Below are 15,280 nucleotides of genomic sequence, written 5' to 3'. Positions count from 1 at the left end.
CCTTGCTTCTCGCCATCCCTGCAGTTGCCCCAAATCCTTGAGGATGGGTCAGCCCCCTCCCAGCCTCAAATGAGGCTGCTTCCACCTCTCCCTGGTTCTGATAGAGCACTGCAATCTACTGGGACCTTCTTGACCTTCCCAGTAACCCTGGAGTGGGGTCAGGACTAGGAGGCTGGGGCTCAGAGGGGTCAAGGAACTTGTCACACAGCTAGTAACTGGCCCTGGACCTGAAAGCTGGCCTCTTAGCAGTTCTGCCCCAAAGCTGGCAAGCTGACCTGCTTGAGGCAGAAGATGGTCCCCGTTTGGACACAAGCCCAACTGGGTTCAGAAAAATCCTACTTAGCTATTCCTCGCATGCAGGAGTGTCTGTCCTCAGCAGTGAGCACAGAGCAGGCCCACAAGCCCATTCTTGGCTGAACGAATTAGGTGCCCATGATCCCTACCTACTCACCTATAGCTCCCATACCTTACCTTTTTATTGTCCCCACAGGCCCTTTTGGGAAGTGACAATTAGACAAACTACTTATCCAGCTCCCTATCAGACACACAGGATGGTCCCCTTGGGGTCTGTGAAAAGGCCCCAGTGCTAGTGACAAAACTGGCCCCTTGCTTTCAGCTCTATCATGCATGTCAAGGCCTCCCCAAGACTCAGAATGTCCACAGTGAGAAATGGTCTTAGAGATGAAAATGGAATCAAGTCCAGTTGGTCTTAAATTTTGCTGAGTGATGTACCCCTTTAAGAATATGACAATATATTCTGGTCTGTGTAACCAGAAAAACTCACTTTTGCTCTGTCACACACAGACTAAAAAGCCTTGTTTTAATTCTCCCTTTAAGTAATGAAAAACAGCCCCAGAGAGGTCTAAGGCCTTGCTCTAGGTCACATGGCAGAATCTGGGCTAGAAGCCAAGCCCCCAACAGCAGCAAGAAGAGAGGCCTGTTCCCTGGGGAAAGGCCAGAGGGAAGAAGAGACACAGGCGGAGTAAATAGTTTTAATGTGTAACAGCAGGCCAACCGGGGAAGGTAAGACACCCCCCAACAAGGCCCCAGCCCTTCTCCCATGATGCCCTAGGACCAGTGTGCCTGAGCCAGTCCCATGCCTGCCCCAACCCCGAGGCCCCCAAGTCCCAGAGGAGGGTAGGAAAAGAGGGTAGATGGCTGGGGGCTCAGCCCCAAGAGTTCAGGGAAGCAAACACAGGGCCTAGTTGAATTTGGCCTTGGAAAAATCCATCTCCGGATGCTGATCCATGAACCTGGGAAGGGAAAGGAGGAAGAAGGTAAAACAGGCCATCCAGTCCTGTGAAGTTAGCCCCTTTCTCCCAGCCCCTCAACATCAGGTCTAATTTCTTTAGAACGCTGAGCAACTTGGAGCCAGGCCCGACAGTGGTAGGGCCTCAGGATCTTCTGTAGGTGGCAATGACTGTGTTACCCCTTCCTTCCCAGAGGTACCTTTGCCCTCGAGATGACCTCAGAAAGTGATTAGGGTAGGCAAGCTGCGGCTATAAATCCATAAACTTGGCTGGCTCAACCCAGAAGCGAAAAGGCAACTCCTGTCTCCTACTCAACGACCCACTGACTGTCACCCAGGTCCAGGCCCAACACGGACCTCTCCCAAGCCCACCCCCATCTCTGCCTTGCTCACTTCTTCAGAATCTCCTGCTTTTTCTGCTCATCCGAGGTGGGCAGCCCCATGGACTTCTGCCTCTGGTCGTACATCATCTTTTCCACCATGCTGCGGGTCTCACTGTCCAAGTCTGACAACTAAAGGCAGGCAGAAACAGGGACAGGTGAAGCTCTGGGACCACCTATGCCCTCCCGCCCCCCACAACCAGCCACAGCTCACCTTGGAGTTCTCAGGGTTGATCTTCTTGGTATTGATCTCAGGGTCACTGGACACTAAGCGGCTCCACCACTCCATCTTGTTGATCTGTGAGGAGGGGAACCACCGGGGGACTGGAGGTCGCTCCCTCTGTGCCCTAGGATCCACCCCTCAACCTTTCCAGGACCCAACTCGCTCCCATCCACATCCTGCACCAGGGACCCACAAAGACCTGTGTAGTGACCTAGGGTGAAGATGGGCAAGGCCTCTCCCCTCCCCAGTGGCTGGGGGAAATGGACGAGACGGTCACAGATCAGCGTCATTGGGGCAAAAATCAAGCACGGGGAGCTACTCATCCAGGGCAGAGAGCGAGAAGTTAGAGCGGCACCTGGGCTGGGCCAGAGGGACACACAGTACACCTAATGAAAAAGCAGGGCAGGGATTCCAGCTGGGAGGATAAACAAGTACAAGGGAACAGAGAGGTGACAGAGAGGCAGGTAGGCTAGGCCAGGCCTTAGGGAAGCCTTCCTGGGACCCATGACACTTTAGAGAGACATTTATTTACATTACGTGTACTGCCCCATCTCTGAGGGGAATGACCATGACCGGAGTCCTTCCGAGGACAACTCGCTACATTTTGTCCCCTGCTCTCTCCCCAGCATTTAGAACACTCTGGCATGTAGTAGGTATTCATGTATTCGCTGAACTGAATGCATGTACAAACCAAAGGAAGATGGTTTGGTCCCAAAGAATTTCCATCTTGATTCCACCCCTACCTAGAGAGACGGGGCTGGCAGATCTCTTGAGCTGCCCTTTTCCTGACTCTAAAATGGGACAGACCTATATTAAAAATCTTGGGCAGACTAAACATGTCCGCCAGACTCCCTCATATGGTCCCCAGGTGAAATGAGCAGACACCCGCCCTCCTTTTTCCATCAAGACGCAGAGGAGACCAGGCCGTTCGCACCTTCTCCAGATGCACTGTCACCACCTTGCCGTCCTCGATGAGCCACGAGCTCTCCTCCACCTTCACCTCGTTGTACAGCTCCCCGTCAATGACTGCCGGCTGTCCCTTGAGGCCCACCCGCAGGTGCCGCCGATGGATGTCCACTACCACATCCTTTCCCTTCAGCCGGAAGTTCACACGGAAGGGCAAGGCCAGCTGCACGAGGCAGGAGAAGTCAGAAGGAGCCCCAGGCTGGCTCCCTAACCTCCCAATCCTCACCCCAGTCACTCACGTCCAGCTCGGACAAGGTCTGCGTCCAGCGGTAATTGGGCAAGTCGGCCCCGTTGCCAAGGTTAGGCTTCAGTTTCCCTTTGTCTTTCTCGTCCTCCTCCTCCTCGTCCTCCTCAGCCTCCTGCTCACAGTTGGGGTGCTCAGTTACTTACCTGACACAGACTGCACCCCACTGAGCCAGGCCCAGGGCTGGCACTAGGCATACAGCCGCAAGATAAAACAGACCCAGTCCCTGCCCACTCCATGGCCCACTGAGAGCCACTGGTTACAAAATGGTTCTGATCTCTGCCTGAGAGGAGCAGCAGGCCATGTGACAAAGGACACAGCTGGGGAACAGGGACAGTCAGAGATGGACCCATAGAACCTAGCTCGAGATTCAAGCCAAGGGACTTGGAAAGAAAGCCCAGCCCAGAACAGGTCACAGGGTAGCCATGAGCATGGCGGTTCTAAAACAAAACCAGGCTGCCCGACGATCAATTCTCTTCTGTCTGTAGGGCTGAGACACCAAGTGTCAGACCAGAAACTCTGGAGAGCCAAATCAATGTCCCAAGGATTGTTTGGGAAGCTGGACTTGTGTCAGAGGGAGGAACCCTGAGGGGTATATCCCCCAGATGTATCAGAGTAGTCCCCCCCCCAACAGGGCCAGGCTGGGCACACAGACCCCAGCCCAACCCAAATGATACCTGTCCAGGCACTGCCCTCTGGCTCTTGGGCTTTCCTACCAAGGCTTTAAGGCCAGCGGATTGTTTCTTTTAAACCTGGTCCTGTGGTCCAATGTCTATGAGCGGGATCTGAAACTTTGGGGAGGACCCCCAAAAGCTAAGGGAGAGGGTATAGGGGGAGTCAGGCATTCCAGAGACAGAGAAAGGCCAGAAAGTGCCAGGAAGTTCCCAAGCTGACGAGCCTCAGGCACCCCCTATGCCTCTCACCTGCTTCCCCGGGGAGCCGAGACTGCCGTTCTTGAGTTGGGCCTCGTGATTCTCTGCATCCTTTTTCTGTGGCGAAAGGCACAGCAGTTGGCAAGAGAATCCTTGCTGCCAGTGCCCACGGAGAGGGCGTCAGGGATGGGGAGGCCCGCGCATACCTGGTCAATCTCCAGCTGCAGCCTCTCTGCCTCCTCATCAGTCAGCTCCTTGATCTGGGGCCCAGAGCTCTCAGACTTGGCCTCCTTGGCCAGCCTGGCTGCCCGCTCGGCCTTCTCCCGCCGGTCAGTCTCTTGCCGAGCTCTCTTCTCCCGCCGGGCCTTCTGTGCCAGCTGATTATGGTGGTTGAAGGTCTGTGTGATGAGCTGGGGAAGGGAGAGAAGGCGATGAGGCACTGGAGCTCTGGCTGGTGGCCCAACGCCTGGAATTCAGTCCCACCTCTATGCACTGGATGCCTGGGCACGGCACTGTACTCGACCTCGGTTCCTCATTTATAAAATGGGGATCACACTGTACACACCGGTCTCAGAGCTGTTATGAGAATACCTGCAAGTCCCTGGCGGGATAAATAGTGGCTATTTAAAAAAACAGTCTAGGGGCGCCTGGATGGCTCAGTTGGCTAAGTGTCTGCCTTCGGCTTAGGTCATGATCCTGGGGGTCCTGGGATGAGCTCAGCAGGAAGCCTCCTTCTCCCTCTCCTTGTGCCTGCCGCTCTCCCTGCTTGTGCACTCACTCTCTCTCTGTCAAATAAATAAAATCTTTAAAAAAACAAAACAGGGGCGCCTGAGTGGCTCAGTGGGTTAGGCCTCTGCCTTCAGCTCAGGTCATGATCTCAGGGTCCTGGGATCCAGCCCCACACTGGGCTCTCTGCTCAGTGGGGAGCCTGCTCCCCACACCCCGCCTCTCTGCCTACTTGTGACCTCTCTTTCTGTTAAATAAATAATCTTTTAAAATTAATTAATTAATTAATTAAAAAAAAAAAAACACAACAAGAAAATCAGTCTAGTGACTAAAAACACAGACAGGGAAGGCGGACAGGCTGCGTTCTCAACCAGGCTACTGTATTTTTGGCAAAGGACCTAGCCTGGAAGCGCTTCAGACTTCTCATCTGCTTGGAGTCCCTCCTGACAGAGCTGGGCTGTTAGAAGCTGAACTCCTGAGCTCGCAGCCCCGCGTAGTCCCGCTCACTGCTCTCTTCCCCGCACACCATCTCCAGGACAGCAGACCCAGCACCGCCTCCCCAGCATTGCCCCGACCTGCCATATCAGCAGGGAACCAGGGAGAGCTTTCTTTTCTTCTTTTTTTTTTTAAATATTTTATTTATTTATTTGACAGAGAGATCACAAGTAGGCAGAGAGGCAGGCAGAGAGAGAGGAAGAGAAGCAGGCCCCCTGCCGAGCAGAGAGCCCGATGTGGGGCTCGATCCCAGGACTCTGGGATCATGACCTGAGCTGAAGGCAGAGGTTTTAACCCACTGAGCCACCCAGGTGCCCCCAGGGAGAGCTTTCTTGAGCAAAGAGGCTAGAACCTGCCCTCGGCCTGCAAGCTATCAGTATCGAATCCCTCCTCTTCCACTGTGCCTCCCCAGAACGCTTCCAACTCACATCCGGCTGCCATTGTCACTATCTGGCTGTGCAGCCTTGGACCAGCAAAGGACTCGGACAGCTTTTAAGCCCCGATCTTCTCACCCGTCATGAGGATCGAACACGACAGACGCTTACAGAGGCTGGCCCCGGTCCCGGCCAAATCACAGCCACATTCAAAGTGTTAGCTTCCCAACATCCCTTGCCTGACTCAGGCTAACCCAGTGTCAGCGGGTTAGGGGTGGAACAAGTACATTCCATGCTATAAAAAAAAATGGGAGATGGCTCACCTGTTAATACCGACCGGTCTCCAAATGTGGTTCCACTCCAGACCTACTGAATCTGGGGTAGGGCTCAGCATCCTATTTTGTTTGTTTGAAGATTTATTTATTTGAGCGAGAGCGTGCACACAAGCACGCGAGCATAGGTAGGAGGCCGGGGGGAGATAGGCAGAGGGAGAGAGAATCCTGAAGCAGACTCCCCACTGAGCACGGAAACTGACGGAGGAGCCAGAGTTCCCATCCCAGGAGCCAGAGTTCCAGACCTGAGCAGAAATCAAGCGTTGGCCGGGCTACTTAACTGAGAGCCACCCAGGCACCCTGACAGTCTGTATTTTTAACAAGCCCTCCTGCCCACGTCTCAAGCAGACCAGAAGAGTCATACCTAGACAGCAGGTCCCAGACCACTCCTACCTCTGTGACCCTGAGGTCATCACTCTGTGCTTCTATTTCATTATTTTCAAAAAGCAATCTTGCATAAGCTGTTCTTTGCCTAGAACGTCCTTGTCCCTACTCCCAGGTCATCCGGCCATCTCCTGCTCACCCTCTAGGACCAGCTCCAGTGTCTCCAGAGCCGCACCTCCTTACCTTCAGCAGGCCCAGGACACACCCAACTCAGGAGATCCAACCGTGTCTACCCACACACCTGGAACAGGCCTTGCAGGGCACTCACCACAGGATCAGTGGTCAATTTACCATCTTCCAAACATCTCTGAGCCAGAGTGGGAGGGAGGGAAGGGTCTCCAAGAGCTGAGAGGCCTGCATGGGGTTCAGGGTCACCAAAGTCACCCATGGGCTCCTAGACCTAGGTTCTGGCAAATGTCCCATGGCTTCTCATTCATTTGGTGCCAATTCCTCTTGTTACCTCGGAACTCCCAACTTCATGCCATACTGGGGTAGTTCCATCCTCTGCAAGGCTAACAGGCACCAAAAGCATCCCCTAAATCAAATGGGTTGACAAAATGGAGCACATGTGAAACAGAAATGAGTCACCCGAAGGCCATTCTGCTGTCAATAGAATCAGTCATGAGACAATTACGCCAGCAGAGGCTGTTCCACCACAGGGCCTTGGTCCCAAATCCCTAATCGGGAAGACCTTGAACTCAAGCCATTTGCCAACCAGTGGTCATAGGGAGGCGGGCGCAGGGCCCTCCCCTCTCCCAGCTCCAGTGAATCATGTTACATCCCATTTGTCCTGTTCCTTCCTAACTCCTGGAGGTTAGGTGAGGGCAGAGCTGAACCACCAGGCACAGTCAAGGCCAATCACAGCAAACTCTGACCCCTCCTCCCAATCTCCTCCTACCAGCTTTACCCAGGCCCAGGCCCAGGCAGAGACCCCTGAGGGCATGCAGCCTACTCTGCGATGCCAACTGGAAGGCTGTCGCAGAGCCAAGCATCGGTCACTGGACACATCTTCGGGAACCACAGCCCAGCAGAGTGGGGAAGGGATGAGGACAGTTGTACTAGCTCTAGAAGACAGGCCCCATACCCAAACACAGGCTTTCCCTGACCTAGGCTAGGTGATCGGGGAGTAAAGAGTGGTTCCCCCCAGCCTGGCCAGGAGAGACAGGGAGATATTAAACCTGAACGTGGCAAGGGGGGGGGGGCAGGGTGTGTGTGTGTGTGTGTATAACACACACGAGAGACAACACACTTCTGTTCTAGAACTTCATATGAATGACCTCATTCAATAAGTACTCTTAAGTGTGTGTCTTCCTTTAATAGGCTGACCAATATTCCACTAGATCAATTACACATATACATGACACTCTTTACTCATCCATCAGCAGAAGCTTGAACTGCTTCCACCTCTCAGCTCTTGTGCACAGTGCTGCTGTGAACATGGGTGTACAAATCTCTCAAGAACCTGCTCTCAGTTCTTTTAGGTATGTACCTAGAAGCCAGATCACTGGACCATACAGTAGTTTTATTTTTAATTTTTGAGGAAGCATCATGCTGTTTCCCATAGCAGTTGTACCATTTTGTATTCCCATCAATAATGCACAAATGTGCCAATTTCTCTGCACCCTTGCCAATACGTGGGATTTTTCTGGTTGTTTTTTTTTTAATAGAAGCCATCCTAATGGGTGTGAAGTGATATTTCAGCATGGCTGATTTGTTATTTCCCTGATTAGTGATGTTGAGCATCTTTTATAATAAAAAATTGGGGAGCACCTGGGTAACTCAGTGGATTAAGATGTTGCCTTCAGCTCAGCTTATGATCTCAGGGTCCTGGGATCGAGTCCTGCATCAGGCTCCTTGCTCAGCAGGGAGCCTGCTTCCCTGCCCTCCCCCTAACCTGCCTCTCTGCCTCCTTGTGATCTCTGTCAAATAAATAAAATCCAAAATAAAAATAAAAATAAAAAAATTTTAAAGGGGCGCCTGGGTGGCTCGGTGGGTTAAGCCACTGCCTTCGGCTCGGGTCATGATCTCAGGGTCCTGGGATCAAGTCCCGCATCGGGTTCTCTGCTCCGCAGGGAGCCTGCTTCCTCCTCTCTCTCTGCCTGCCTCTCTGCCTACTTGTGATCTCTCTGTGTCAAATGAATAAATAAAATCTTTAAAAAAAAAAAATTTAAAGAGCCACAATAATTCACTTTTACCAGAAATATCTGAAGATTACCCTATTTTCCACATCCCTGTAAGCAATGCTTTTAGTGGGTCTTTTTATGCTTTCATCAGCTTGGCCGGAAAAAAAGGGAATCTCACTATTTCTTCTAGATTTCCTAGATTACTAGGAAATATGCTCTGGGTCTTCTCCTCTTGGAATTGCCTAACTTTCTGCTTATCCTTTTCTTGTCAATTTATAAGCTCCTGCATATTAAATTAGTCATTAAATTTTCTGTCCTCTGTAGTGAACATTTTTTCTAAATCTGTTTTCCAATTAACTTTATATGTCCCTTTTGCCAGACACACACAGTTTTCAACGTTTGAAGAGGCAACAAGCTACCTTTTCTTTTATAGCTTCCAGGTTTCTAATTTTGCAAGGCCTCTCCCACACAAGATCATATGGTTTCCTAACTTTCCTTACCGGACTCTTCTTGGTCTGCAATTTATTTTTACATATGAGTAAAACAGATGGTATACTTGTAGTTCTTTACAGATAAATAGCCAGTTGTAGCAGCAACGACATATTCAATCATTCTTTGCCTACAGAACTGAATTACTACATCAGACGTGTACTGAATTCTCATATGCTAGACTTTTTCTAGGTTCTCTATTCTAATTCACTGTCCCACTTTTCTCTTCCTATGTCAATAACATACTGATTTCATCATTATGGCTTTCCTCAAATCCACAATCCCTTATCCTGAATTCCTAGCCCCCAAAGCTATAAAAACCATGAAAAGTGTTTTTGGACTTACCAGTCTGTGGCCTGAAGGTATTTATAGTCCTCCTATCTCCCACTTGGTATGAATATTGATACATATTTCTCTACAGAAATACTAATGCTTCATTACAGGATGCCTCTAACTCACGTAGCATATGCTACATACATTACTGCACTGTAACAAATTACTCTGTGTATAGTATATGTCTTGTATCACTTCCTAAAATCCAAAGAATTCCAAATCCCAAAATACATCTGGCCCCAAGAGGTTCAAAAAAAGGAGCACGGGGGTGCCTGGGTGGCTCAGTCAGTTAAGCATCTCTCTTCGGCTCAGGTCATGATCCCAGGATTGAGCTTCACACTGGGGAACAGGGAGCCTGCCTTCTCCTTCTCCCTGCCACTGCCCCACCTTGTGCTTTCTCTTTCCCTCTCGCTGTCAAATAAATACAATCTTTGAAAAAAAAAAAAAAAAGACCATGAACTTGGTGCGCCTGGGCAGCTCAGCTGGTTGGGAGTCGAATTCTTGATTACAGCTCAGGTCATGATCTTGGGGTCACAAGATCAAGCCCCGCATCAGGTTCCCCACTGAGTAGGGAGTCTGCTTCTCTACCTCTTCCTCTCTGCCCTCTGTCCCTTCCTTCGTGCACTCTCTTTCTCTCAAATAAATAAATCTTAAAAAAACACACCATGGGGACGCCTGGGTGGGTGGCTCAGTTGGTTGGGCAGCTGCCTTCCGCTCAGGTCATGATCCCATCCTCCTGGGATCAAGTCCCAAATCGGGTTCCTTGCTCCACAGGGAGCCTGCTTCTCCCTCTGCCTCTGCCTGCCACTCTGCCTGTGCTCACTCTCTCTGTCAAATAAATAAAATCTTTCAAAAAAAAAACCACCAAACACACCATAAACTTGTATACTCAAACACCAGGCACTTTATCCACATGACCTCTTTTTACCCTCACAACAGCCCTATGAGATAAGGATTAAGACCACTTTACAGGGGCGCTTGGGTGGCTCAGTGGGTTGAGGGCTCTGCTTTCGGCTCAGGTCATGATCCCGGGGTTCTGGGATAGTGCCCCATGTCGGGCTCTCTGCTCAGCGGGGGGCCTGCTTCCTCCTCTCTCTCTCTCTCTCTGCCTGCCTCTCTGTGATCTCAGTCTGTCAAATAAATATATTTAAAAAAAAAAAAAGACCACTTTACAGATAAGAAAATATGATTCACCAATGTCACAAAGTTGCTGGGCAGGGAGGTGGGTGATGGACCAGGGACTGGGATTCTAACTCACATCTGGCTGACTCCAGAGCCCATGCTCCTAACCACTGCACTTGAAAATGATGTAGCTGGTGGCCTGCACACAGTAAGCACGCAATTTAAAAGTTATTGTGTTACAAATGGAGACCAGGTGGGAAGGCTGGACAGGTTTTTGCCTGCCCCTGAGTCTGACCAATTTTCTGGGGAACAGCTTTGGTTCTAAGGAACAAAGAACCAAGGAGCCCCCATCCTAGGTTAGTCCCCACTTAATGCTCACATCCAGCACACATCCAATGTACGGCAGCTACCACCATCCCCAGACTATTTTTTAAAGATTTTCTTTATTTATTTGACAGAGAGAGAGAGAGAGATCACAAGACAGCAAGAGGCAGGCAGAGAGAAAGGGGGAAGCAGGCTCCCCGCCGAGCAGAGAGCCCGATGTGGGGCCCGATCCCAGAACCCTGAGGTCATGACCCAAGCCAAAGGCAGAGGCCTAACCCACTGTGCCACCGAGGCGCCCCAAGATGCCACTTTTTAAAAAGATTTCATTTATTTGCAGGGGTCAGAAGGATAGGGAGAGAGAGTCTGTCGAGCAGACTCCTAGCTGAGCACAGAGCTCAATGTGGGCTCCATCTCATGACCCCGAGATCACGATCCAAGCCAAATCCAAGAGTCGTGGACACTTAACCAAAGGAGCCACTCAGGCGCCCCAATACCTCTTCTTTGTATCACTCACCTCTCTCCCTTCATGCAGCTACCTCTTACTCATCCTTCAAACTTCAAGCACCACTGCCTCAGAAAGTCTCCCTTGAACCCCCATCCTAGGTTAGTCCGCACTTAACGCTCCCAGGGCTTTTCCCTAACTCCCATGACTTACATGTTTTGGGGGCAGGGGCAAGGTGCTGCACCGTGAGATCCATGAAAACAAAAACTGCATCTGTATTCACCTCTGTAATCCCAAAGGAGCTGGTATAATACCTACCACAAACAAAGCATTAAGTGTCTGATAAATATTCATTGAATGAATGACTATTAGAAGGCAGTCTTGGCCACTGAAAAACAGGAGGTGCTGAGCTAACACAGAAAGAACATTGGAGCCAGAAGGAGCCTACAGGTAGGTCCTTCTTCCATTTTGCAGACATACAGACTGAAAGAACCACAGTACCAATGGGAAATCAACCAACCCACATAGCTGGGCCAAGATCCCAGGACTCTCCACTCCCAGGCTACTGTGTCCATAACAGAGTAGCCTCAGATCATCAAGACACAGTATAGAACATTCCAGCTTGTCAGATCCCTGAAGCCACAGAAAGCAGTTTGCAAAATGTCTCCTCCTTGTCACCATGTCTCTGTGAGTGAAAACAAGTAACAAGGTCCTAAAAGTCCTTCAGTGAGGTAACATCTTCATGACTTACCAATCTTCAAAAATATAGCTATAACCTAAGGAATCAAAAGGAAGTTCAAGGTCTCAAAGCCTGTAGCACAAAATGCAATACCCAAATCCATGAACTTCGGGTCACAGTGCCTGGAAAGATTGGAACTGGATGGCTTTAAGTTTTCCTGCATTTATTTTCTTTTTTTTTTTCCTCTTTTTTTTTTTTTTTTAAATTCATTTGACAGAGATCACGAGTAGGCAGAGAGGCAGGAAGAGAGAGAATGGGAAGCAGGCTCCCCGCTGAGCAGGGAGCCTGATGTGGGGCTCGATCCTAGGACCCTGGGATCACGACCTGAGCTGAAGGCAGAGTCTTTAACCCACTGAGCCACCCAGGCACCCCCTGCATTTATTTTCTAAGCTCAATTTCTAACATGCCCACTCTCATCTCAGCTAATCAGATAAAACCTCCTTGATGCAAAAGGAACCAAGAAGTGTGGTGTCAAGTGCAGAAGGCAGTTTTACAACAGAGTCTGGTTCCAACCCTGGCTCTTCTACAGCTTAGCTCAAGATTTTGGACAAAGTCCCACAGCCTGGGTGGCACAGTTGGTAAAGCATCCACTCTTGGTTTCGGCTCAAGTCGTGATCTTAGGGCTGTGAGATCAAGCCTAGAGGCGGGTTCAGCCAGCGAGTCTGCTTAAGACTCTCCCTCACCCTTGGCCCCTCCCCCCAGCTCATACATGTGCATATGTGCACACTTACTCTTGCTCTCAAATAAATAAACCTTAAAACAAACAAACAAAACAGACAGACAGACTTTGGACAAAGTGCCAAACACTTTGAGCCAATTTCTTCATTTGCAAAATGGGAATAGTAACACCTGCCCTACTGAAGCCACCGAAGGATCATAGGAAATAGGGGTAGGTAAAGCGCCTGGCAAGGAGAAGGGCTTCAGTACATGACAGTTTGCTTCCCTTCTCCAACTCTTCACCCTTGGCATTTTACTCCACTGAAGGTTATTACCATGCCAAGGTAAGATCAGGTGAGCTTTTCTTCTGAAGAAACAGAGGTTCCAAAGGGACCACAGGCTCCAACACTCACCTTCTCTGCCATTCCTTCTTCTCCTCCAACAAAAAAGTCTGTTTTGCGTCGAAGGAAGCTGAAGAAAGTGTTGACAAGCTGAAAGACAGAAGGAAACCGAAGCTGTAGAGATGCCATTATCAGGAACCCCTCAAGTGCACAGAAACCAGATTCTAGTCCAGGAGGGAGCGGACTGGACTGTTTCACCCTGAGCCTCTCATCAGAGGAGACAGCCTCCCCAACAGGCCCGACCTTAGTGACTTCCACTAGGAAGCCCAACCTTATTCAGATCGCCCAAGAGACAGATTTTTCATTTCTCCTGCGTATGTGTACATGCATTTCACATTCTTTGAGGTGCTAGAAACAGCCTAAGGATATAGAATACTCCTCTGCATCCAGGGCTTGAAACACCTAGGCCCGGCTTTCCTTCCAGGTACTAAAAAGTCCATCCAGACTGGCACTGCCTGAGTTACTAGGGCAGAGCCAAAGAGGGGAGCAAATGAAGCCACTTCAAAGGGTAAAACCAACGAACTCTGGCCAGTTAACCAGAGTATTCAAGTGGGTAAGCACATGGGTTTGAGTATCAGACCGATACATATTAGCTGTCATCCTGGGGAAGTTTCTTAACTCTAGAACAGAAATAGCAGCAGGACCCATTTCTAGGAACCTAGTGAGGATCCAGTGAGACACTGGAGGTGAGGGCCTTGAGCAGTGTCCCACCCAGAGCAAGAGACCTCCTGCCAGAATGTACTCCTCACACCTAGGTATGATGAACGGTGGCTTCTTCATCCCCAAAGCTTGGCACCAGATCTGGCTCAGTGCATATGCTCACTAAAACTTCTGCTGAATGAAAAGATCTAGTGGTGACCTAGAATTAGCATATACAAGCCCTTTTATTTACTCAAACAAGTGGTTCTAAGGATGATGCTAGAACTTAATCTTCATGGTTGAATTTCTACTTTTAGATACTTTTTTGATTCACTCAAAAACGCACTCCCAAATCCAATTTAGGGTCAACAATTTAGGAGGACGGGGGAGGGAATCTTTACACACATGCAGATTAGTAACTCTGCCCAATTCAAAGGGTTTGGGAGTCCTCGGTTTCCACCCAGACCTGGGTAAAAGAATGGGAATGGAAAGCTCAAAGAAAACATGTTCCCAATGAGATAAAGAATCAGCAATAAACTGTGGAAAGCAAGTGGGCCTAAGGAATGTGGTCCTAAGTCAGGAACACGGTGGGTGATTTTGAGCAAGTTCCTTTGGTTTCTTTTCAGAATGAGAGTTCTTGACAGGCTTTCCTACTTCTAACTTTCCATGTTTTTGGTCCAAAACACCAACTCCATAGAATCTATACCAGTTGGTCTGTGTGTTACTGTGTGGTCAGTATGCATGATTATGCTTTTGAAAAGCTCTTTTCAAGCTCCATCAGGGCAAGGACAGACTTCTGCTCGCATCTATATACCTAGGACCCAGTCCGGGGAGTGTCTGGAACATTACTGACAATTCATTACTGTCCTTCACTTCAAGACACTACTCTCCTCACTACTCAGAAAATACGAGATTCATAGCTCTGTCTCAAAGACAAAGGAACTGAGCCTTGCAGATGTGCAAAGGTCCCTTGTGGGTAGGTGGTGGAAACAAAGTGTGAACCCAGGCTTCCTATTCCCCATTCAAGGCCTGAAAGGACCACGTGCTAACATCATCCCCCCACCTCCACCCCACCCCCCCACACGCATATTCGTCGGCTCGGTCTCAGTCTTGATAGATGCAAATCCCGAAGTCTAGGATGGTTCATCCTAAGAACTGCTCTTCGAGGGCGGCCATCAGAGAGGAAATGAGGCCGGAAGCATGTGTAAGACTGGGGGACCAGCTACGGGGAGCGCTGCGGGATTTCCAGGGCCGCGTTCGGAGACGCAGGAGTTGCGAAGACTCCTTAGCCGAGTCTTAGTCAGTTGCTAAGACTCCAGTGCGGCGCCGGGGACCCGGGACAGAAGTGCGGTGGGGAGGCCAGACCGGAAGCTGGGACATAGTGGGAATGGAGGAGGATCACAAGAACCCGCGAAGCCCTAGGGTGGATCTCGGCCCCCGAAGGCAGGGAAGTGGAGTGAGGGTGTCTAGGGCCGCGCGGGTGGGCGAGCGCGGCGACACCAGGCCAGGCCGACGCCGCGCGGGCCGTTACCTCCTGCACACCGCCCTCGTGCTGCTGCGCCATGGCCAGCAACATGCCGTCGAACCGCTCCTCCTCCTCCTCTCCGCCCATCGCGCCTGCCACTAGCCGCGCTCCGAGATCCTAGCACCTCACTCGCGTCCCGCGCTCTCCCGGTTCCTTCGTGTCGTGTCCGGCCCAACCGCTCCAGTCGTCCGCCTTCCGCAGCGGAGCCGGAAACACGCACGCGCCGCACCGCCCAGGCCCG

General features: G+C 50.5%; 1 protein-coding gene across 1 annotated transcript; it reads right to left on the bottom strand.

Annotated features, from left to right (window-relative positions):
• Window positions 1-978: 978 nt before the first annotated feature.
• Window positions 979-15,263, bottom strand: NUDC (nuclear distribution C, dynein complex regulator). The gene is made up of 9 exons (XM_004741086.3): window positions 15,046-15,263; window positions 12,888-12,965; window positions 4,141-4,344; window positions 3,986-4,051; window positions 3,058-3,177; window positions 2,787-2,981; window positions 1,844-1,927; window positions 1,643-1,761; window positions 979-1,253 (listed from the first exon to the last, which is right to left on the bottom strand). Exons 1-9 carry the CDS (start codon window positions 15,124-15,126, stop codon window positions 1,202-1,204), a joined length of 999 nt encoding a protein of 332 aa, XP_004741143.1. The 5' UTR covers window positions 15,127-15,263; the 3' UTR covers window positions 979-1,201.
• Between the last annotated feature and the right edge of the window lie 17 nt (window positions 15,264-15,280).

The sequence above is a fragment of the Mustela putorius genome, unplaced genomic scaffold, assembly GCF_011764305.1.
Source record: "Mustela putorius furo isolate JIRA1106 unplaced genomic scaffold, ASM1176430v1.1 tig00003853_pilon_pilon_pilon, whole genome shotgun sequence".
Classification (NCBI taxonomy): Eukaryota; Metazoa; Chordata; class Mammalia; order Carnivora; family Mustelidae; genus Mustela; species Mustela putorius.
This window is presented reverse-complemented; position numbering and strand designations above follow the sequence as displayed.